The sequence below is a fragment of the Tachypleus tridentatus genome, chromosome 11, assembly GCF_004210375.1.
Source record: "Tachypleus tridentatus isolate NWPU-2018 chromosome 11, ASM421037v1, whole genome shotgun sequence".
In the NCBI taxonomy this organism is placed as follows: domain Eukaryota; kingdom Metazoa; phylum Arthropoda; class Merostomata; order Xiphosura; family Limulidae; genus Tachypleus; species Tachypleus tridentatus.
Genome location: NC_134835.1, coordinates 65157449 through 65183258, shown reverse-complemented (window position 1 = coordinate 65183258; position 25810 = coordinate 65157449). Strand labels below are relative to the sequence as shown.

Here is a 25810-nt window from a genome sequence, read left to right as displayed (position 1 = left end):
ACAGACAGACGGCTGATCATTTGGTTCGACTAATCGAATCAGTTACTCAAGAATTTAATAGAAATCACACCACAGTCGGCTTATTTTTAGACGTGAAACAAGCCTTTGATTCTGTCTGGCACCAAGGGCTTAAATTTAAACTCCTCCAATTTATATTCCCGTCCACTCTAACAAGATGGATAGCCAGCTTTCTTGACAATAGAACAGCTAAAGTAAGAATCAATAGCGCTACATCCCACACTGTTCGCCTCTCAGCAGGTGTTCCCCAAGGTTCAGTACTCAACCCTCTGTTGTATATACTCTATGTTAATGATATCCCCTTTCCTAAGCTAAAATATACTTATGCGTCGTAATATGCCGACGACATCTCTGTATGGAGCATGGCACGTGAACCCCTCCTCGCTGCCGCGAAAGTCCAATCCACACTTAATAGCATTACCACCTGGTGTAATACCTGGCGGGTAGCGCTTAATGCCACTAAGACACAGGCCATAATATCCAAACGCAGAATCACGAGAAAAAAAATCTATTTCCAAAGTTAAATTTAAAATGATGGACACCGAACTCAAATTTTCGTCGTCTGTAAAATTCCTTGGCATTACGTTCAACAAGCAGCTTACATGGACAAATCACTTTCAAACCATTCTCTCTAAAGTCCATAAACGAATCTACAACCTCAGACGTATTGGTAATACAGATCCAAAACGATTCTTGCCATTTACAGAACCTACATTCGACCGATAATTGAATACGGTAGCATGATCACGGCCAACGCACCCCCCTCCCATCTTAAGAAATTACAACAGGCCCAAAATCTCTCCATTCGCCTTGCACTTCGTCTCCCCAGATACACCCCGATAGAATACATCAATAAAGCAAGCTCCATCCCGTCTCTCAAGAAGAGACTCATCTATCTTGCAGCCAACTATTACAAAAAAGCAATTAACCGTACACAATTAACAAAGCAAATTCCACGATTAGCAGCCACCCCACGATCTTGGCAGCGATACCTCTCGCCTTATAATTACATACATGCCCTGAATGTAAACTCCAGTGACTAACCATCCATGTTCTCTTTTTCATTTCCAGCATCGGGCACTGGTGAGGTTGATTTCTTTCGGCGCCTCACCAGTGAAAGTGGGTTTTCTCGGGGTACTCCCATTTCCCCCCACATCAAAATTCTTTGTACTTAGGATTTATAGATCCCAGCCCTGAAAAGAGGCCAGTCAGAACACATTTTAGTCATCTCAATTTTTTTTTTAATATGTGCATAGTAAAATCATAAGTTATAACTAAGCCGACGCACTGCTTGCATCTCTCTGCTCACTCCAAGTCAACGTCGACCACATCTTCTTTCCCGACACGATTCTTCGAACACTGGTGGATGTGATGCTGAACCTTCCTCGTCTTTCTTCGTTGTCTCTTCGGCCGGTAACTCTTCTCAGTTTCTCCTGAAGCTCCTCAATTGGATTTAACAAACTATCAACTTCCAGGTCATTTGTGACCATCGCGTTAGTTGAATAACTTTACATGCCACTCCAGCCTAATCAACTTATTCCGTAATTAGTCAGATAATTTATTCTTGCCTTGTGTGGGGTGAAGAGAAACAGTAGTTTCTGACCGCCCCTGGTTATTTTTCGTTCAACTTTTGGAGAACGAAAGAATAATTTAACCAAAATACCTACCAAGGTCTGTCTGATAGGGGACTCTGTCGTCTGATAACTCTTGACCTCTGCGTGTTGGAAACGAAGACTTGTTACTGTTGTGTACAATGGCATGTAAATATTGGCAATAGTGTTGGTTCGATTATAATTTGTAGTATTATTATAATATAGCATGTCTACGGTTTGAGATTTAAGATTAAACGAAACAAATTAATAAACATCATTTTGAATTTAGATAAGGTAAAACTAGTTACGTAATACCAATGATAATGGGTTGTAATTTACGTATACAATATAGTAAAACTTTCACTCAACAAGGTGTAGACTTTGCCTTTGGCCTGAATATTATTATCTAGTTTTGACGATAATGATTCATCAAAATCGAATCGAACCATTGGTAACAGGTCAGATGAACTTGGCAACGACAAAACTTTATTAATTAGCAAATTTGGATTCTGTTCTACTATTATACCTTATACTACTAGTACCGTTAAATCCCGGTTCAAAAGTACTATTATTTCTTATTAGAGCTACTTCTAGTTCTACTGAGTGCTGAAGTACTATGGCATCCAGGGCCAGGTAAGTGAAATTAAGTTTATGATTTGAACGAGTACTTGAGTAGTATAAACTATGAAACTTGTAATTTATTTTTAGAAAGGTAATAGACATACATAAGGTATGTAATATTATTATATTAGTTGTGTAGTTTGTCTGTAATATTATAAATGTTAACCCAAAATGCAGCCTGTAGTGTACATTAGTTTTTATAAATTTATTTCAGCTATATCCTGACATTTAAACTAAAAGCTAATGTGTTGGACAAGGGTTTTTTATGCTCTTTACATGAAAACATTTGGGATGATTCATGCCAGCTTTATATAATTTATATGCTAATAAAAAATGTATTTTTTTATTTTTAAAGTAGTAAAAAAGTGGCTCATGATCCATCTAGTATATTCCATTTTCTACCACTATCCTGTTTCAAACTGTGTATAAATCCTTTTCTCATTATCTAGTCATGATTGCTAAGGTAATATGCACCCAGTTTCCTCTTAAAACCCTTCAATATTGTGGTTTTTGTCATTCTAAAGATAAACTATACCATAGACCAATCATCCTGTAAGGAGAATAATACTCTTACTAGTGTAATGGCTGAATTTTTAATATTTCTGGATTAATGAATTATTAAACTGTAGAAATCATCATAAAACCACAACCATGTCTTCTCCTGAGTCCTCTTAAACAGAGATGTTGAGAGATTTTAATTTATCTTCATATAAAAATCCCTTTAAAACTACAGTAATCATGATGGTTTTCTCCAAACCTTCACCAACTCATCATTCTACAAAGATGGCCACAAACGAATTCAGTATTTTAAATTAGTCCTGATGAGCACTTTTAAAACTGTAATGATGACAACTTTTGATTTATTTTAACTATTTAAGATTGTGGACAACAATGGACTGTTTGGTCCTTCAAAACTGTTCTCACACATCCATAAATGCTTGAAGAAAGTAAAGGATTTAAACTCACCTTTTAATATTTTATTAATCATCAAGTTCCACCCTTTAAAGTGCAACATACTAACCTGTTATCTAAAACTCATTCTATAAGTCAATCACCTGTTAAAAATTAAGATTGTCTCAGCTAGAGCGTAGTCTGTCTTTTGTAAGCCTTAAACTTGTATAAATCTTCTGATTATACTTTACAGTACAAATAAATCAGAGAACTATATTAAATTGATCCCATAGATGATCTTGTAAACTTCAAGATAACCTCTTACCAGTGACCAGTGGTTGAACTAGCTTTAAACTATTTGCATTTTTTAAATGCATGCCTTTTAGAGATCTGTGTTTTCAACTGTAATACCTTTATTGTTTGATGTTGTATTAAAATAGTTTTTTTTAAGGCTGTAATGGTTTAAATGCCAAATGTTGGTGAAGCATTATAAACTAATAGGCCTAAAATTTGTGATAAAAATCATGAAAATGCAATTTTCATTTTTTACACATTCCTTTTCATTTGTCTGTGTTAGCTTTTAGCATTTGAACTGTTACTTCAGAAAATAATTATGCTGGTAAAATACATAAAAACAGTAAGTACTGTGGTTGAAAATAGTAAGTTATAGATAGTATACACCACCTTCAGTGTATACTGCTGAAAACTCATGCTGGTGCAGTGGTATATAATATGAGAGATTAGATATGTTTAAGGTAAATAAAAATGAAATGGAAACATTTAGCTAGTGATCTTTGGAGGAACTACTCTTTGTCGGGCTTAGTATAGTAGCATAGTACCTTCTAAGTCACAGTCAAATTTAGTAAAAGCTTTGGAATAGAAAAGCCAGTGTCTTGGTTGTACAATGATTGTCAGTTTTATCCCTCAAATTCCAGCTCTTCTGAAAACTTTATCACTTCTGTTAGTGTTAAATTTAAGAAGTGTTTCCATCATCTCTGCAGCTATTCATTAAGTTTGTCATTGTTTAGAAACAATATTTATTTATTATTATATTTATTCACATATTCATGATCTGTTGCGAAAATAATGTGGACTCTTTTCTACTAGGCCTAAAGTGTATAATTGAAAATCATATCACTACAGATGTTTTGTGTTGTTGTTTTATTTGTTTATAAACAAGCTAATGACAAGTGTTCATCTGTAAACTATACATTTACTCACATGCTTTGTGATTAACAAGAGAATATTGTTGGAATGTCATTGGAAAGTGGATATGCTGATGTAAAAAGAAAAACAGTGGCTAATTGCTATTACAAATAAGTTCTTATTAATGTTAACATAAATCTTGTATTTTAACACAAACATTATTTTCTGGTATGTCAGACTGTAAATTTCTTTTTACATTAAATAAGACTTATTAAAGATTCATAACTAATTTCATTTATTAGGCAAACAAGTAGTTGCCAAAATAAAAATATAGTATTTTGGATATTTTTAAAAATAGCCTAAACTACTTAAATATGGAGAACATAAAAATTATAGTAAATTAAGTGACTTAGTAAAAATAAAACTTTTGGTGCTGATAACTATCTTACAATGTTCAAAACCTTTTGAGAAATAAGAAGAAAATGAGTAGATTTATTTATGACAAGGCAACAGACTTTGATAAGTGGGTCACCAACAAGCAACAGCAGAAAAATCAAGATAATGCGGCTGGAGCTACCTACAAAGATGATGCTGGCAAGAAACAGAATCAATAAAACATGTCATATTTACTATAAGAAGGAATTGTCACTTGCATGAGTGATCAGTGCCTGACTAATGATTGGCTCAAGTCATCAAATGGATAAACAGTGCCATTGGTGATTGAAGCATGTTTCATATATTGAGAGATAATATCAAATCACAACATGCCAGTAGATGAAGACTTTGTTTAGAATAAGAAAGCAAAGGTCCTACGAGATAGAGTGCAGCAGTGAGAACCAGTCTAGTATCTAATGACAGATGATGAAATAATGAGTTTTCTGTAGCAAAAATAAATGTGGATATACTGTACTGTGTGGGAAACCTTGAGGCCATATATATGAAAGCACGCATCTGTGACTTGGTGATTAAAAATATGCCAGGCAGTAGAAATTTCTAGGAACAAGACAAAAAGAATATAGATACGGTATCTGCAGTCACAACTAGAGTTCAAGAAAAAAAAGAGCAAGAAAGATATCAAGCCCCTGCAAGTATCAAAAGGCAACATTCCAAATGTAGGTCTGTAGAAACTGAAGAAAGCACAAAAGAAAAACCCTTCACTGCAGAAATGTTGGGACAGTGCTAGGGAGAAAAATCAAGCACCAGACAAAGAGGAAGGTAATTTACACAGAGGAGAACTGGAAGGGAGTACTATACACATCTATTGAGTCAGTTATGTTGGAAAAGTTAACCAAATGTAGTACCACCAAAATACTGAACTTATTGGTAAAGTTGTTTCATGAGTTGATTGTTGGAGGACACCTAGGAGCAAAACAAGACAGCAGACAGAATCACTAATAATTTAAATAAGCTGTGGTTCATTGGAGAGGTGACAGTTCTGCAGGTCATGTGACATCCAACAAAGAACAATACCTTGAGGGAAGATTGTCCAAGTGCCACTGGGTGAAATATTTCTCAGAAGAGCTGTTTAGCAGAGTGGCTGCAGACTTGATTGAACCACTAGCACCTGCTTCTGACAAGATCAACTAGTATGTGCTGACAGTAATTGGCTAGATGACACATTATCCAGAAGCAGTAGAACTGCTGGAGATAGAAACAGAGAGAATTGCAGAAGCCCTCTTGAAGTGTTCTGCAGAATGTGCTTTCCAAAAAAAATGTCCTGAGTGACAGAAGGGCACAGTGTACTTCAGAACTGATGTAAGAGGTGTGCAGACTCATTAGTACTAGCCAGCTTCTTACCACTCTATACAACCCTAAATATAATGGACTTTGTGAGATAATTAATGCAGTTTTAAAGAGCATGTGACTAAGACAGGCACACGTAAGCAGTATTATTTGCTTATCAAGAAGTTCCACAAGCAGGTACAGGATTTTCACCCTCAGAGTTACTGTATGGAAGAACAGTACGAGGTCTGATGCAAATATTGAAAGAGCTATGGATAGGAAAATAGGAGTCAGGAGTATGGAACACACATCAGCACAAATTAAACATCAAAAGCTAAGTGGAAGAGACCTGTCAACTCGCTCAAGAGAGATTATATGTAACTCAAGGTAGTCAGGAGCCCTCCTGTAACAAGATGGCCAAGGACTGACATTTTAAGGTTGGGCAAAAGGTCTTAATTTTCCTGCCACAAATAGCATCATACTCACTCTGCAGTAGAAAGAACTTTTTGAAGTATAGGAAATTCTTAACAGAATGGAGTATAAAATGAAAGTGGATGGAAAGACCAAGATCTACCATGCCAATCTGTTGAAGAAGTACTTCAAGAAGAAAGAAAATGTGGCAGGTACAGCTGTTGGAAAAGATGATGTTCCAGGTGTGTCTGTCATAGATGGAGAACCAGAAGACTATGACTTTGTCACAGAAGATTTACTAGACCTAAGACCATCAGGTGGAGAGGAGACATACAACATCAACATCAGTAAAAAACATGACTGGCAAGCAGATGAAAGACCTACAAGATCTGTTGTATCAGTATGCAGATATCTTTGCAAATAGATCAGATAACAAAAAATTGAGATCACAGCCAAATTTCCAGCCAAGGTAAAGCCATGTTAGATGAGAGACTTGATAAAGCAGAAAGTAGAGGCAATGTTAGAGACTGGAATCATTGAGCCATCAAATTCAGCCTACTGTTCATCAGTGATAATCATCAAGAAGTGGGATGGCTCAAAATGTTTCTGCATAGACATCCAGGTTTTTTTCAAAGATCAACCCTCAATTAAGGTTATTGACAGATCTTGATGGAGGCAGGATCTAAAGAGAAAACAGCATTTGTGACACCAGATGGATGCTTCCAATTTAAAAGGATGCCATATAGGTTAGCAACATTCAACTGTATGATGAGGAGGGTGTTGCAAAAAATCATCAACATCTACTATTATATGGATGACATTCTGACATCAATCAGATGGGTAGACCACCTGAAGAAACTTTCATGAGCATCAGGCCATTTAAGTGCTACTTTTGGTTACTCTGTGCTGGAGTTTGTTGGACACAAGGTAGGGAACCGAGTGATTGCATAGGAAAAGGTAAAGATAATTCATATGCAAGATGTACCACCTCCATTGACTAAGCAACAAATCAGATACATCTGGTGGTTAGCAGAATGCTGCAAAAAGTTTGTCCAAAATAATGCAGAACTTGTACTGTTGACTGATGTGACCTAGAAATACCTACCAAACAATAGTGAAGTGGGAACAACCACAGCAGTTGGTATTCAAAGAAGTTATAGAATATGTTGGGAAGTTTGCCAATTATTAGAATGTCAGACTTCAACAAATTATTCATTGTTCAGGCTGATGGTTTAGACATTTCAAATGTTTGTTTCAGCAAAACTTTATATTTTATGTTATTTTCTGTACTCTAACTTTGCAAGGTCTGTCACTTAATCAACTTCATATCCATAATAAAAAATTAGGAAATAAATATAATTTATGCTTTTTTCATGCTATAATGACTACATATACCACAAAAATACAAATGTTTAGTATAAGTAGCTTAAGCCACAAAACACTATATATTTATTATTTTTTTCTCATATTTTTTTCAGTTATGCCTACCTCACATTGCATAGCTTGCATTGACATGGTGCGTGTGCACTCACGTATGTATCCAATAATATAAAACTGATCTTTACTGTTCCCTGTCTTGGCTGTGTTTTAGTGGACTATTATTTTGTAATATACAGTCACATGGCAATTTTATATATATATTATTAACAGAAATAAATTATCATTTATTTTTCTTAAAATATAGAACAATAAATCAAGAAGTAATGCAAACAATTATCTCTTCTCACCACGATCTTTGAACTCAGTTGCTGCTTGACATAGGCTGGTAAGCCATTTAAAATTTTGCACATGGAGGATATCAAAATGTTTTTTAGGTTTTACATACAGTTGATTAACAAAGGAAATCATAAATAACTACAGTGACACCATAGGATGCCAATATAATTTACTAAGCTTGATAACTAAGGTGTATTTAGATTTTTAAAAATACGGAACTTTGTGCAGACTAAAGATACAGCCTGACTCCTTGAAATCTTCAATAAAAAGAATGTGGTGGCCTTTCCACAGATTAAAATGGCTGAGAAAACCACTCTTGGGACATTCTAACCTGTCAATTTGTTATTTACATGTCATATACTGTACAAAATGTATATAAGGGATCATTTCAAAAATGGAAAGAGCTGAACTGGGTCATCATGTATTATTCAGTACGTAAGCCATATCTCAGCAAAATAAAGAGAAAAGAGATTCTTATTTTATATTCTAGCTTGTTAATTTTAATAATTTGTGTTCCTGATTTGTACAGAACTGTATACTTAGTATTTTGACATCACAAACCTCTGATTTTAAACAGTGTTGCATTCAACATATCATGTGACTCACTAAAATCTATATTCAGGTGTGTTCTTTTAATGTTTACTTTTAAGTTAAGAAATTAACTCATATATAACATTAAGGTTTAAATTATAATCTATAATCTGATTCTAAACTTGCTGACATAAATTCATAAAATAGCAGTTTCAATAACATTTTAATGCAAATCAACAAATGTGATGACATGGCCTTTGAATCCTTACCCATTGCAAAAGGGTTAACTAATAGCATGTGCCCCATACAACTCATAGGATCCCAATCTGTGGTGAGTGTTATCTGGTCAGGTGTGCCTTTACTTAAACCTGCACTATATACTGGTAGAACTGTAACTCTCACTGTAGAGATAGTGTTCTGCAAGACTACTAATAGCATGACTAGTGGTATGTACTTGCGTGTCAATAAGTTTTACTTAGTGGTAGACTGTCATTCATGGACTATTATGAGTAAAGCAGAGAGGATTTCTGCCCATTCTTGCTGACCCTTTGGTTGCATAAGTTTGGAACAGTCTTCTTTTAAAAATAGGGAATTGTGGATGCCAATTGCACTTTCTCTATTGCATTTACTCCCCCTTTTTTTTTTTTATGTGGAGCACAGGAGTCCTTACCAATTCCAGTTCACTGGGGTGGTGAAGCAAGGTTTCCTCCAGAGTATGAAGTAGAAATTTACCTTAAAATACAAATGCACATTTATTTGCCCTGTGAGAAGAGGACAAAGTGAAGTTCTCTCCTTCCCTTTGTCTGGGATGTTTACTCCCAGGTGGACCAATTGTTGATTAAAGTAGGGCCAGCATACATAAGATCCTTCTTGTAATACCAGGTTAATTATGATGCTGCCCTGTTTCTGTGGTTGAATGCAGTAGCATCCCTCCCCCTTTCTTGTTAATTCTGGTTGCAGGAGGTTTCTCTTTCTGTTCCTGTGGTTGATGGGATTTTACCTGCCTTGTAATGCCAACCACAGTATGTATGTATATTGTTCCACATCCTTTTTGTAATTCTGGGTGTGGGATATGTCTTCCCTGCATTTTATTGAGTGAGTTGTGGTTTTTGTTCTTAATACTGTTTACACCAAGATTAGTATGCTGTACTTCTTACTTCTATGGTAATTTTAGGAGTTTTTCCAGTTTCAGCCAAATGCCAACTTTCTCTTTGTAATTCTGGTTGCTTGACATATGACATTGTATTTACTTATGATTGGGGTTAATGTGTATATATCACATTGTCCACATGCCCTGGCCACAATGTTTCTGTTACTCTTGTTTCATTTTTATCCTGTGTGTTCTTTAGCCTCTATTCTGAGGACAGGTTGTGGAACCTTATCTGGTTGGTTGAGGTTGAGTAGATACATAGCCAAGACTAGTTGTTTTTCTCAAGCATTTATATATCAGTGTACTATCCCTTGACTTGTTGTTTCTCCTCATGTGGGTATCAAGTTCAGTTTGAGTTTTTGCTTCATAAAGTGGATCTCTACCTACAGGAGCCAACTGTTTTCCAATCTGGTTTGTGTGATGGAGGACAGTTCACACTTGCATAGTTTTTTACTATGAATAGCACTTTTTAGAATGAATTAAACTTGTGCACTTCAGTTTTTCTCCACCCACGTTAGGTTCATTTCCTCCTTATGGGGTGAAGAACCGTACTTGTTTCAGAAGTAGCGTTGTGCCCTGGATGAGTACTTATGTTTGGCCTCTGAGCATGCCAGTTGTTTCTAAGCAGTTGTTTTCAGTTTTCACTGTCAGGTGCCTTTAATGGCCTCTCAACCTTTACACAGTGAGATTCTAGCTTTGTGAGAGAAAAGGCCAGACTGTATCTGAATTTAACATTTACTTACACTGAAAATGGATTTCTTATAGGCATTTATCTCTTTTTCACACACTTTTCACCTTTCTTTCCTATTGCCAGTGTTATTCATTTTAGATTCTGCATGAGTATCAGATTGAGCTAGTTGTGTCAGTACAGGCAATGCAATATAATTAGTGGAGAGTGGTTCCATAGTGTATATATGTTCATACTCAGTGCAATATTGTTAGTGAAGAGTGGTTCCATGGTGTATATATGTTCATACTTTGGTACACTGAGTATTTGAAAGTTCCAGCAATGCTTAGTGAGTACAAAGGAAACTGAGATAGTTTGATGTGAGAGGAGGTAAATACATTTTAAGTGTAAGGAAATTTTTTATCAAGTTATACAAAGGAAACCTGTCTTCAGACTTCAGGAATAGTCATTTATAAATTACTTCTTTCAATCCTGAAATTTGTTCATGAAAATGTATCATACATACAAGTAAAGTGCATCACTTTAATATTTAGAAACAATAAAATATTTTTTCATCTGTTGTGACAATAGTGTGTATACTTCTCCAGACTTATAATGTTTATATGTAGAGTTGTTAAACCTGTTTTAGTTACTTCAGTTAATTTAGGTATGTTTATAATATTGAGGCATTGCATTAAAATAAATTTGTCTTATACAGGGTGTTCAGAAAGTCACTGTGCAGTTTTGAAAGCAGTGATAACAGCATTCATTCATTCTATTTCAAGCCAGCAACTGATAGCAGTGTTTAGAAACAAAATAAGAAGGATCCAAGCCTGTATTGATGCCAACGGGGATCACTTTCAACATTGTTTATAATTGTCATTCATATTTACATCCTGTATTCAATACTGAAACGTCTGTTAATAAATATACAAGTGCACAGTGACTTTCCGAACACCCTGTACAATGGACTTACTGTTTGGTGATAATTTGATACATTTCTTTTACTTCAGTTATCAAGTGGTGAGTTAAGAGGTAAAAAAACAAACTATAAGTATCATATATAAACCACCATTATGATGCCCTACAGTATTTCATTGGTCCAGTAATCCAAGCTGTGCTGATGAGTGTTGAATAGGTAAAGCTGCAGTCCATCTTAGAGGGTATAGTGAATCAGGGAATATAATAGGCATTTACATTACAGATTATCTTTTAAAAGTTTTTTGATAGAAAAAAGTTTGCAATATACTTTTTCAATTATTCCAGAAATTCAGTATTGTTTTACGTGTTTATAGGTATGCTTTTGGTTGGAGAGTTAATAATTTAAGAGTTGAAATATTAGTTAAGTGTCAAACTGTTTGAATTTTGCTTGATTTGTTAAACTAAATAATTATAATTATGAAAGTCAAGTTTTAATAAACAAATGATTATGCTTGGATGTTCTTTCACTGTTTACTGTCTACTTTTGTGTTGTGACATTACTGGCAAACAGCGAGATTCAAAATGATACTATCCCCTTTCATCTAAAGCTATTTTGTTCCTGGTCTGCCCTTTAAGCATTGCTAAAAGACTTTCAGCTAACAGTGCATGTTTTTTATGCACCTTAATTTTTGTACCATTTAAAAACATAAGCTTGTCATATCACTGCCCTCTACCAATTATACTGTACATTCTATACTAGCTAGCTCCCTCTAGTGTTCTAGCACAGTCCTTTCTTTCTAGTATAAATGCATGTTTCAACTCCACATGACCACAAAATTTTGATTCTGCTTGATCACAAATTTGTATATTAGTTTCAACTTCCTGTGTTTGATTTCCATTGTTGTCTACTCATTTGTTTTAGAAATATTTTTGTTTTCCAAATTCTAATTTGTTCACATAAATTCGTGATTTTATGTGGAAGGTGACGAGTCCCATGTTAGTAGACAGTGGTGGTCTTGAGCTAATTTTGTGGCCATGTTGGTTTGTTATTTTTACTTCTTTTCACTATTTAGTTTATCAGTTCTCTTTTCTTTACTACTAGTCACATCTAAATGGGGATTAGATTTGAGTCAAAATTGTGATTGCCTTTTCATTTCCATGCTCTTCAGGATAGGTTTTACTTTCATGTCCTTTTCTTGTAGATTGAGTGGACTTATATGTCTGGTATTTAAGGGTCTTTTATATTACATGTTTCTTTAGTATTTTTGTACTTTAGGTGTTTGTTTTATGTTTAGGTTGAATGTTGTAGTTTTGCATGTTTTTTATTTTTTATGTATTTTGCAGACTACAAATTTCTCCATTTCATTGGTTTATTAGTATTGAGTACTTTTCCTAAGTATGCTTAGTTTGTGTCTTTTTGGCTATACTTCATAACAATTCCATGGGATTTACAGGTTCTATTTGAAGGTTTCTTCCTTTAGTTCTGCTTTCACTGTATTCACTTCCCAGGCCTCTTTCCCTCCTCCTTGTCCAGTATTCTGGCAAAATCTGTTCAAGACCTATACAAGAGAGCTATCAAATGTATGAGGCCACTCAACTGGGATTTTACTCCCATCTATTTGTCTCCAAAAATATGGAGGATTGGAGACTTATCATAGATCTGGCCCAGCTGTATATCTGTATGGAGATACTTACCTTCACCATGGAATCCTATTTTTTCACTTCAGTAGGCTTTCCCCTAGGACTTTGGACTAAGTTTAATGTGACAGATACCTATCTTTATATTCTAATTACCCTAGTGTCAAATTTTATTCTTTAGTTCATCACGATAGTCCTGTCTTCAAGTTCTAGGTGCTGCCATTTGGTCTTCATTTCCATATGTATTTTGTTGAATGGTATGCTATTTTGCATGTCATCTTCACTGTATGGGTCTTCAGACTCATCATTACAATGATAACTAGCCACTACTCACCTCTACCCATACTCATTCAGTCAGTCACACCCACTTCTTTGATAAGTTACATGTGTGGGGTTTCTTATCAAGATGGTGAAGTCCTTTACTACCCTCACACAATATCTTATTAATTTGGTGGTTCTTTTCAATTCCTTTTCAGTTGTGTCTAGCCATCTCCACTTTGACTCTGGGAAATGGGATGACAAATCACAAAGGCCCTACCTTCTCTCTCTGTATGAGAGGTTCTCTCTCCCTTGGAGGTGTGGGCTTCCTTGGATGATTCTTGACCAGTGGAACTTCTCCCATGATCCCTCAAACCATTTTATCATCTTTTCATCTGGGATCAGGGTCAACCTTGCTTACTGGCTTGACAGAAACTAAACCATGGTGAAATTCCAATTCTCTGCTTCATATGAAATCTCATATGCTCATAGATGCATCTGTGGTAGGTTGGGAGGTTTCCTTGATTCACCTTTGGCAGTTCATTGGTGATTATGGTTCATTCTGATGATTCCTCTGTTATTAGCTACATCACTAAGCAAGAGCAAAGGAAGTCCAGATCTCTGTGTTTTCAGTCTCTGGAGTTTCTGTACTAGGCCATTTGATTGCAACATGATGGTTCTGGTGTGTCATGTTTCTAGAGTTATGAATCTTGCATCACATTATCTGGCATCATAGTATCATTGTATCTCATGCTACCACTTGCTGCTTATGTGGACGAATTATACACTATCTGTTGACAATGGGCTGATTATGAATTACCTGATAATTTTTCATCAAACTACTTAATCAAGGGGCCTTCACTAGATTTCCACAGTTTTGCCAAGTTGGACAGTAACTGACATTCCCTGGTGTGCATCAAGAAGGTACCCTTGACATATCTTTATTTGATCCCTTTATCAGTTATGCACTATACCTTCTGTTTTATGAGACTATAATGCTTACCTATTACATTCTGCCTAGTATGTGTTTGTGTTCACTACTGGGCAAAGAGCCCACTTTCAGAAGTGGTGCTAAACTCCACAGGTGTGTCATGTTTTTTTTATTATGAAACACCTATTATTTTTAGGCAGTTGTTCTCCACTTGATCGAATAGTGTCATGCTTCCACCAGTGGTGCCCCATGCTTCCAATGTGGGTTTCTTGCTTTGGGTAAGAGGTGGGAGTACCATTTTGGAAGTTAACATTTTCTTGAACTGCAACTGTAATTCCAATAGGTACTTATTTCCTCTCACCCACATCCCACCTTTCATCTTCAATAATATGCCAGTTTTTATAGTTTGTATCTGTCAGTTCTTGAGAGTGGGGGTTGTACTGGTATAATAGAAAGAGCTAGGTGTGCTAGTATAGATGGCACAGCATGATTTGTGGATTGCAGTCACATGATCTCATGTTTAAAAATGGTGTAAAAATAAAGGGTTATTAAAGACTGAGGTCCTATTAGTGAAATGTTTTTTTGCAATGTTTAGAGACTGAATCAGGGTCAAGCAGATTTGTATCTGTTAGAAATAAATTTAGTGTAAAAAAACAACAACAACAACAACAACAACTCTTTTTTTTTGTAAAAATATGTCAGGCTGCCACTCAGTTTTGAACAAATTCTTTATATTTTTTGGTAATTTGCACTTGAATGTACAAACATTCTTAAAATATAAAGGCAGTGCTATATATTTTAATAAATAAAACAGTTAACCGATCTGTTTAATCTACTTATATATAAGATTGGGTATGTAGAGTTCTGAATGAATCTAAGGTACCTCAATAACTTTGAGGTTAAATCTGTTCCACAATACCAACCAAACACATCTACTAAAAAAGATATTTTGAGTAGTAATCCTTGTTGCAAAAGCAATATAACACACAAGCTCATTAGCTGTATCATATAGAGCTCATGTTAACACTACATGCTTGAATTTATGGAATTTTTGTTTTATTAATCTGAAAAACTTAATTTTCATGTTTTATTTGCTTTTCTTAAAAACATATAACAATAAATAAAATATATACAAGAAAACAAGGATTTGTGGTACTTACTGTATACTCAAGCTCTTTTGCACTGATAAAAAGTTTTCTTAAGCCTCATTGAGTCTTGCAAATTTGGATGTCCACAAAATAATTTGCATAACTTTCTCATATTCATTTTAGGGTACAAAAATTATATCAGTGACTAGAGTAGAATGTCCCCAAATTACTACAATTTACACAACTTTCTAAGCAAGTGTAAATTGATTAAAATATTTCCATTAACATTCAGAACATCAAAGTATGATCATCACATAACAAGTAACTTTACTAAATAAAGTAATACAACATGCAAACTAAACAATCTGCATGATTTATGTAGAAGAGATTCTGCTCTTTCTTTTGGTTCCAATCATGTTCATCAGCCGTGTAAAGTTGATTAACAAACTATTTTGAAAGTCAGAGAAAGAATGGGGGGGGATTCCTCTTGAGGATGTGACAAATTCATACTCTTGTCAAACCAAGAAGTTATGTACTTCAGATTTTGGATTCTTGACTGCTATTATCTGTAGTTTGTGTTTTTAATGAGTTGGAAACTGCAGCAGCCAACTTTTAATGTTAGAAACTTCTTAAATATTGAAATTAAAGGTCAAATTGATTATGTGACACAGATTTACAATTTTCAAGTATGTCTGTTTTGAAATTAAGACTGGCATTATTTGCATACTGTAAGAAGGTGCCTCTGAAACATATTTTGCAGCCAGTCAGTCTGACTATAGGCTACCACCTTTCTTCTGGTTGTCTTTTTAACTGGATATGGCAGGAGAATGTCTTTCCTGATGTTTGGCACCAAGCTATTGTACTCCCTATTCTTAAACCTGGGAAGGATCCTAAGATTTCTTCAAATTACTGTCCCATTGCTTAAAGAGGATGATTAATGATAGTCTTGTTTGGTTCCTTGAATCAAACAACCTTCTCTCACTCACTCAATGTGAGTTCTAAAGACAACACTCTAAGATAGACCACTTAATTTGCCTTGAAACATCAGTTAGAAAAGCCTTTTTGAAGTGATATCTTGTTTCTATTTTTTTGATTTAGAGAAAACTTGTGATACAACATGTGGCATCTTGAGAGACCTTCACTCATACTGATTGCATTTTTTAATGAACTGCCAATTTCAGGTTTGTGTGGGCTCAACACTTTACTGTTTTTTCCCACAGGAACTTGAAGTTGCTGAGGGCTGTGTTCTGAGTGCCACATGTTTCATTATAAAGATTAATGCCATCAGTGAACAGCTAACCCTATGGTTGCAAATGCTCGTGTCGTTGATGACTTTCACATCTCATTTCGGTTATCAAACATGAGGTTTGTTGAGCGGCAGCTACAAACTGCAATCAATCATATACTTTAGTGGACCTCAGCAAATGGTTTTCAATTTTGTCTCTCTAAAACTGTGTACATTTCTGTCACCAACTGAGTATTCATCCAGCTTCAGAACTTCGTATTGATGATGCTGTACTTCCTGTCATCCCTGAGGTAAAGTTCTTAAGTCTTATATTTGACTGTAAATTAAACTTTATTTCCCATATCAAGCAACTTTGTGTCAAATGTATAAGAGCACTAAACATCCTCCGTGTCCACTCTTACACCTCTTGGGGAGTGAATCGATACTCCATGCTTAAAATTTATCATGCCCTTATCTGATCCAAACTTGACTATGGGTCTGTGGTTTATGGTTCTGCCAGAACCTCAGCAATGAAAATGCTGGATCCTGTCCACTATCAGGGGTTTCAGCTTTGCATTGGAGCCTTTCGTACTTCTCCAGCCTAAAGTTTGTATGTGGAGTCCCATGAACTCCCTCTGTGTATTTGCCATTTGCAACCATCTCTTATGTATGCTTCCAAACTTTGCTCTTTACCATAGCATTCTACTTGGGGTTGTGTTTTCCATCCTCAGTAGGCCATGCTTTTCTATAATAGAAAATCTGCCATTGTTCCTTTTAGCCTTTGTATTCGGGCACAATCAGAAAAATTGGATATATCTTTGAATAGCATAGCAGTATCAGCAATTTGGCCTCTTCCACCATGGCTAATTACTATCCCCAACTGTGACCTATCTTTGAGTCATCTGAGGAAGGCCAGTACACCCAATTGGAAATATTGATCTTTGTTTGCTGAATATCTTTCAAACAATCCATCCAATCCCATATATATGGATGGTTCAAAATCACATGACTGTGTAGGTTCTGCCATGGTTTGTTACAGTTTTGAAATAGCACATGGAATCCCCTCTACAGTTTCTGTGTTCATTGCTGAATTGTATGCCATTTCTTTTGCCATGAATCATGTTGATACTATGGAATATACGAATTGTATGATCTATACTGATTCACTCAGCTATCTATTGGCCCTGACATCATTCCATTTTAGTTACCATCCTTTTCTTATCAATATCCAAAACAAACTGGCCCATCTCTCTCTATCATCTATCTCTGTCCAGTTTTTTTGGATACCAAGTCATGTTGGTATTCATGGGAAGGAGCTAGCTGACAGAGCAGCAAAGTCCATCTGCTCTGGCTCTATCACCACCATCCCTGTTCCCTACATGGACTATGGTCCAGTTATCAAAATCTCACTATACACCACTTGACAGTTGACCTGGAGTGAGCAACAAAATAATAAGCTTTTTCTAATCAAGCCTTCTTTAGCTCTTTAGCCATCTTGTTTCTGTAAAGATTGAAGGGAGGAAGTTGTTTTGGCTAGGCTACATATTGGCCACAGTTTTTTAACTCACCACTTCCTTTTATCTGGTACTGATGCACCAAGGTGTGGTCTGTGTGGCATACATATTTTATTATCATGCCATTGTTACAACCAAGAACAATGACACCATTTTAAACACATTTTCAAGGTAGGTTTGCCCTTGACATTAGCCAGTGTCATAAGTGATACTGGCTGCCTCACTAGTGTTTTTACATTTTTAAGAGCCATTAGCCATTTTAACTTAATTTAAGGTTTTTACTGGACTATATACTGTTTTGGCATGATTTCTTTTAATTTTATTTTGACCTGAACCCAGGACTGGAGAGGCCAACTTCAGGTGACTGACAGCAAGTTTGGACTTAATGCTTCAGTCTTTCTGGCAGGTCTTAATTTTATATATTTTAACCATCATTTCCATATATCATTAGAGTGTGCTACATCTTGTTTGGCACAGATAGCTTTGTAGCTTTGTGCCAAAAAACATGAAATGCCTACCTATCTTCCTATGACTATAGGCTTCCTTCTCATTTGGTTAGCTAGCTTTCTAAAGTCTGACAAACATTTACTAGTTGATAGAAATTCTGCATATTAGAGCAAAATATATCAACTCTTCTGGAAGACTGAAGAGAGCATCTTATTGAAATGATCCATATTTCATATAATATAATCTATCTCTGTAATAACTAAATGCAAGGGTTGCAAAATATATCTGCAATTTTGAAGTCAGGATAGTAGTTTAATCCAGTGAGGAGAAGGGGAATCATTTCCACATTGGACAGTAAACTTACCCTAAGTGACAATCTTTCCAAGGATACCACTCCCCCTATTGCTGGCAAAATATAACAGTCCCTAAAATTTGCCTATCTTTACTATTATAAAATATTTCCCCAGACCAACCACTCTCCTATTCCATACTATGACCACTAAAATCAGTCTAGAAGTCATTGTTGATTTTTTTTATATTACAGTCACCCACTGTCCATTTTTTGTTTTTATTACAATAAACATTAAGAGATGTGGTCATTGTTGATTGTTATTGTGTTCTGTATTTGATAACACATGACCCATGTCACATTTAAATTACTTCAGTGGTGTTTCTAATTAAATGTTATTGTTTTATTACCTTTTGGATCATGGTTTTTAAATTTCCCACTATGAAAATACGTGATAACATGAAGCAAGTGTTACAATAATAAAGTGTTTTATAAAGCTCATGCTACTTGCAAGTGTTAGTTCTAGTCAGTGTATCTTCTAGAAAAATGTTATTTTTTATGTATGTTACCTAATTTAACCTTATCTTGCCTAAAATTGGTCACACACAAGAAAAACAAGAGATATGGCACTTACTGTGCAACTTTTTTTTTATTTTTCATTGATTGTCTTATGTTAGCCCTAATCCACTCACCTGTTCTACTAGTCCACAAAATAAATTTTTCTTTAATTAAATAATGGCTGGAAAACAGAATAATAACATGTCAACAGCTGAGTAAGATGGGTATTAGAATATTGATTGCTCTCGAAGCATGTTACTCAAGCAGTTAGAAATTCAACTTATCTCCCCACTATGTTCTTGTGGGAAACTTTTTCCTCACCAGTTAAATTGTCAGTTACCTGTTACATCACATGAGATGTATCATGTTGAAATGTAGGCTTTTTATTGATTTTAAATTTAATAGAAGGCAGCCACAAAAGAAGCTACTTAAAAGGAAGATATTTTAATATAATCTTAAATAATGTTACCGTGACAGATACAGTTTGTATAAATACTGTTTTAGTCAAAGAGTAAAACATCAGTTTATTCTGTTTCAGTCCCACATGAAATTTATTATCAAGTGCTCTTACAAGTCTCCATGAGAAGAAATTCTGTTCTAAAACTATGCCAGTTGCAAAGCCATATGATTGTGTTGAGCAGTCGTTGGAAGATGTACAATATGCGTAGAAATATTACAAATAACATTAATTCAATATTCAAATATTTTACAGCTAATTGATGAACTGGTCAATCCTTATTCAGGTCCAAAGATGGTCTTAATAGGGAGAGTTTACTATACAAAGAAAATATGTGATCCAGTTCTTAATTTTGTGCAAGTTATGCATTTTAGACATAAATACAAACACACTGCTTTGTGTGCAATTTAATATATATACAGTGCTTTGAAGGTGAAGTTTTCATGTACCCTACAGTTTTTTCTGAACAACTTTGTGAACACCATGCAAATTTTCAGTGCCATTCATCTCAGCTGTGCTTTAGCAGCCAAAAGTATATTTACAGTTTTGCAGGTTTATTTATTATTAGTCAGATGTTGGAAATCCATGTATTTGTATGATTATGTGAGTTTAAATTTCAGTTATGTATATTAGTATTTAATGGAAAGTCAAATGTGATACCAATATTCTGTGATGTGTAATTATATTGCAGATATTACTATATATGCATATGAATGAAAATGCACAACTAGTGTTCAGGATTCATAAACCTGAACTAAGTGTATTGTTTTCTGGTTTGTTTTTAATTTATATCTGTCTTATTTCCCATCCTTAATGGGCATCTTTTACTTGATCTTTAAAGTTACTTCTGAATAAGTTGCTGTGTTTAGTTAGTGTATATTAAACTTTGGGATCCTAGTCTATATCCTATATGACAGATCTTATTTGCTAGCTCTCTTCTTAGCACTTTACTATGTTAACTTTTTGTGCTTTAAACTTGTGCTGTGGCAGTTAATATTATGGTCTTTGCTATTTCAGCCTTTATTCTCAGTGATTAGAATATGATATAGGTTATGCCTTTCTTTTCATTTGTCAGTGAGACCTCCTTTCTGCAGAAGACTCTTAATTTAATGTAAATACTTTTATTTCTGTGTTTTATTTGGGTTCCTTCATAGTTGTGCTACAGTCTCACTTGGGAATTGATTGTTTGTCATTGATTTATACATCACTAATTTGATTACACCACCTTTCTCAGTTTGCCCCTGAAGAAAAATGGACAACCTTTCAAAATTGCTAGAGCTGTAGGGTTTTTATCAATGTAATGCAAAATGTTAGAACAAAGTTACAAGTAATGTAAATTCTTTGAAATATCATTAGAATATAAAATCTTCCCTTTGTAATCTCTTTGTGAATTATCAAACGTTGGTTTCTATTTGTAGTGGAAGTATGAATAGTTTGGAAGAAGATCTTTACGAGGCAGTAAACAAACAAGATCTGGAGGGATTGAAACAGTTGTTAAGACAAGGTATGTATTTTGATGCATCATATACCTACTACTTGTAGTTGTTAGGTTCAACTTGTGTATGTTTATAAAAATTTACAAAAGTTTGTTGAACTTAGAATACCTTAAGATAATTTCAAACTCTTCTTTTAAAATCTAATCAATTTTACATTTGCAGTGTTTTAAAAGGAAATCATGATGTTTTGTATTCATCTCTGTAGATGTATGTATGTATGCATGCATGCATGACAGAAGAGAGAGCAAGTTGGAATTAATTATGTTGTAGGTGTTTTAAGAATGCAGTGAAAATAGCTTAGTAATGCTGAGAACATGTTAATGCTGCAAACTGAATAAATTAAAGACTCCATTACAATATTAATTTACATATATACTTAATGGTTTGGCAAATCCTTATTCATTATTGTAATGGTTTTCTGTTATGTAAGATAAAAATGAGCTAACAATAAATATCAAAGTATAATTATAGGTGCCAACGTAAATAACTTAGTACATTCTGGAAGAACAATTCTGGGAAGAGCAGTACAACTTGGAAATATTGAAGTCATTGAGACATTAATTAATGCTGAAGAGTATCTCCCAGAAGAAGAAGAAGAAGAGGTAAATATGGATGAGCAGAATGAAGATGAATTTTTAGATACTGAGTTCTTTGCTTGGGATGAAGATCCATTGTCTTTTTCATGTACTGAGGTATGTAGTAGTAAATATTCATTATGTAAATAAATGGGCCTTAACCCTATCAGGACAATGCTATTCTTAAACTCCTTTCTGCACATGTTAGTGCATTACCTTCAGAATTTAAATAAACCATTTTACTATTAATGTACTTTAATGAAATTATTGTCCTGGACATTATAATTGAAAGTTTAATATTATCTATACTTTTATTTATTCATTTCAAAAGCAAACTCTAAAACAATAATTTAAACTGCAATATTTGTTGTCATGTGATGTCTTTGTGGTTACAAAATCACCTTTAAGAACTGATATAGACAAAAATTGTGTAAACATTTACTCTAGATGTTTGAAGTAAACCATGTTTTACATTGTTTTTACGATTAATTTGAGTACATTCAAAGAACCTGCCCCAGCTGAAATTGTAAAAACTCCTCAGTTCAGGATAAGTCATGCCCACTCACAAAATAGAAGATGTGATGCTGACAGTTTTAACTTGAACAGCATGTTTATAACCAATAGAAAGAGCAAATTTTGCAGAATGTTTTCTTTAAAGTATCTTCTACCTACCTTGATATAAACATTGAATATGTAGGTGTACAATTCCAAAGTACATTTTTGGACCTCAATGCCCCTAGCACTTGTTTTTTTTTCTCACCTTATGCTTATTGGTTTGATAAAAAGTTAAATTATATTTTGGATTTATTTTAATATTTAAGTTTATTATGTATTATTTGTATTTTAAAATTAATATTTGAAAGGGGTAATGATTTCTTAACTTTATTCTATGAGTAGCCTTGCTCATCCAACTTTCATAAAATTGGCAAGAGCAACTTACATTTTACTAGAGGCTAAACCATCTCTGCTGATGTTAACTTTATATGGCCTGTTGATGTGTGTAAACATAAATAATCAAAGATAAAGAATAAAAAAGGAAAATAAAAAAAAAATTAACTATAAGTGAAATTATGCATATGACCCAATGATTGGCAAGAGCAACTTACATTTTGCTAGAGGCTAAACCATCTCTGCTGATGTTAACTTTATATGGCCTGTTGATGTGTGTAAACATAAATAATCAAAGATAAAGAATAAAAAAGGAAAATAAAACAAAAAATTAACTATAAGTGAAATTATGCATATGACCCAATGATTGGCAAGAGCAACTTACATTTTACTAGAGGCTAAACCATCTCTGCTGATGTTAACTTTATATGGCCTGTTGATGTGTGTAAACATAAATAATCAAAGATAAAGAATAAAAAAGGAAAATAAAAAACAAAAATTAACTATAAGTGAAATTATGCATATGACCCAATGATTGGCAAGAGCAACTTACATTTTGCTAGAGGCTAAACCATCTCTGCTGATGTTAACTTTATATGGCCTGTTGATGTGTGTAAACATAAATAATCAAAGATAAAGAATAAAAAAGGAAAATAAAAACAAAAATTAACTATAAGTGAAATTATGCATATGACCCAATGATTGGCAAGAGCAACTTACATTTTACTAGAGGCTAAACCATCTCTGCTGATGTTAACTTTATATGGCCTGTTGATGTGTGTAAACATAAATAATCAAAGATAAAGAATAAAAAAGGAAAATAAAACAAAAAATTAACTATAAGTGAAATTATGCATATGACCCAATGATTGGCAAGAGCAACTTACATTTTGCTAGAGGCTAAACCATCTCTGCTGATGTTAACTTTATATGGCCTGTTGATGTGTGTAAACATAAATAATCAAAGATAAAGAATAAAAAAGGAAAATAAAACAAAAATTAACTATAAGTGAAATTATGCATATGACCCAATGATTGGCAAGAGCAACTTACATTTTACTAGAGGCTAAACCATCTCTGCTGATGTTAACTTTATATGGCCTGTTGATGTGTGTAAACATAAATAATCAAAGATAAAGAATAAAAAAGGAAAATAAAACAAAAAATTAACTATAAGTGAAATTATGCATATGACCCAATGATTGGCAAGAGCAACTTACATTTTGCTAGAGGCTAAACCATCTCTGCTGATGTTAACTTTATATGGCCTGTTGATGTGTGTAAACATAAATAATCAAAGATAAAGAATAAAAAGGAAAATAAAACAAAAAATTAACTATAAGTGAAATTATGCATATGACCCAATGATTGGCAAGAGCAACTTACATTTTACTAGAGGCTAAACCATCTCTGCTGATGTTAACTTTATATGGCCTGTTGATGTGTGTAAACATAAATAATCAAAGATAAAGAATAAAAAAGGAAAATAAAACAAAAATTAACTATAAGTGAAATTATGCATATGACCCAATGATTGGCAAGAGCAACTTACATTTTGCTAGAGGCTAAACCATCTCTGCTGATGTTAACTTTATATGGCCTGTTGATGTGTGTAAACATAAATAATCAAAGATAAAGAATAAAAAAGGAAAATAAAACAAAAAATTAACTATAAGTGAAATTATGCATATGACCCAATGATTGGCAAGAGCAACTTACATTTTACTAGAGGCTAAACCATCTCTGCTGATGTTAACTTTATATGGCCTGTTGATGTGTGTAAACATAAATAATCAAAGATAAAGAATAAAAAAGGAAAATAAAACAAAAAATTAACTATAAGTGAAATTATGCATATGACCCAATGATTGGCAAGAGCAACTTACATTTTGCTAGAGGCTAAACCATCTCTGCTGATGTTAACTTTATATGGCCTGTTGATGTGTGTAAACATAAATAATCAAAGATAAAGAATAAAAAGGAAAATAAAACAAAAAATTAACTATAAGTGAAATTATGCATATGACCCAATGATTGGCAAGAGCAACTTACATTTTGCTAGAGGCTAAACCATCTCTGCTGATGTTAACTTTATATGGCCTGTTGATGTGTGTAAACATAAATAATCAAAGATAAAGAATAAAAAAGGAAAATAAAACAAAAATTAACTATAAGTGAAATTATGCATATGACCCAATGATTGGCAAGAGCAACTTACATTTTGCTAGAGGCTAAACCATCTCTGCTGATGTTAACTTTATATGGCCTGTTGATGTGTGTAAACATAAATAATCAAAGATAAAGAATAAAAAAGGAAAATAAAACAAAAAATTAACTATAAGTGAAATTATGCATATGACCCAATGATTGGCAAGAGCAACTTACATTTTGCTAGAGGCTAAACCATCTCTGCTGATGTTAACTTTATATGGCCTGTTGATGTGTGTAAACATAAATAATCAAAGATAAAGAATAAAAAAGGAAAATAAAACAAAAAATTAACTATAAGTGAAATTATGCATATGACCCAAAGATGTTATAAGATTATCCAACAGAGATAAAAGGTATGTGTATGTGTATTTTCATTTCTTAGTTATAAATTATTCATTGCCCTATATGTTGATGATAGTGTTAGGGATGTTGAAGAGAAAGTGGTAAATAAAATATACATTACCTTAAAAAACTTTATTAATTTAGGAGGTTCTAAAGATTATGCAATTGAAATATAAAAACTGTAAAAAAAAGCATTTTTATACTTAACATGAAAACCACCTTGTGGTTGAGCTATTCAGGGACTGGGTGCATATAACTGTATTAAATAAATTTTAGTAGAAAAAATTGAATATTTTAGTGCAAGAACATTCTCATTAAATTTCACTTATTTTTTTCCGATCCTTTAATTTTTGGAAATAAATTTCATGAGTTTTATGTAGTGTACTGGCAATATTTGTGTATCCTTTTGTTAAGTTGAAGAGAATGAATACATTATTATTTATTTAATTGTTTTGTTAATTTTGAAGCTGAATTGCTTAAAACTAAAAATATGCTGAGTTGCATACT

At 33.9% G+C, this 25810-nt stretch overlaps 1 protein-coding gene across 8 annotated transcripts in view; it reads left to right on the top strand.

Moving 5' to 3' along the window:
* The first annotated feature begins 1710 nt into the window (after positions 1 to 1710).
* Positions 1711 to 25810, top strand: part of LOC143232334 (uncharacterized) — a 77731-nt gene continuing 53631 nt past the window's right edge. For 3 of the 8 annotated variants that reach the window (XM_076467625.1, XM_076467626.1, XM_076467624.1), the window contains exons 1-3: positions 1714 to 2243; positions 21210 to 21295; positions 21759 to 21979. In XM_076467625.1, the coding sequence (XP_076323740.1) occupies positions 2227 to 2243; positions 21210 to 21295; positions 21759 to 21979 (324 nt within the window). In that variant the 5' untranslated portion in view covers positions 1714 to 2226. Of the gene's footprint in view, positions 2244 to 7879; positions 7934 to 21209; positions 21296 to 21758; positions 21980 to 25810 lie in introns of all 8 variants that reach the window. The other 5 variants (XM_076467620.1, XM_076467619.1, XM_076467621.1 and 2 more) reach the window with 4 other exon arrangements.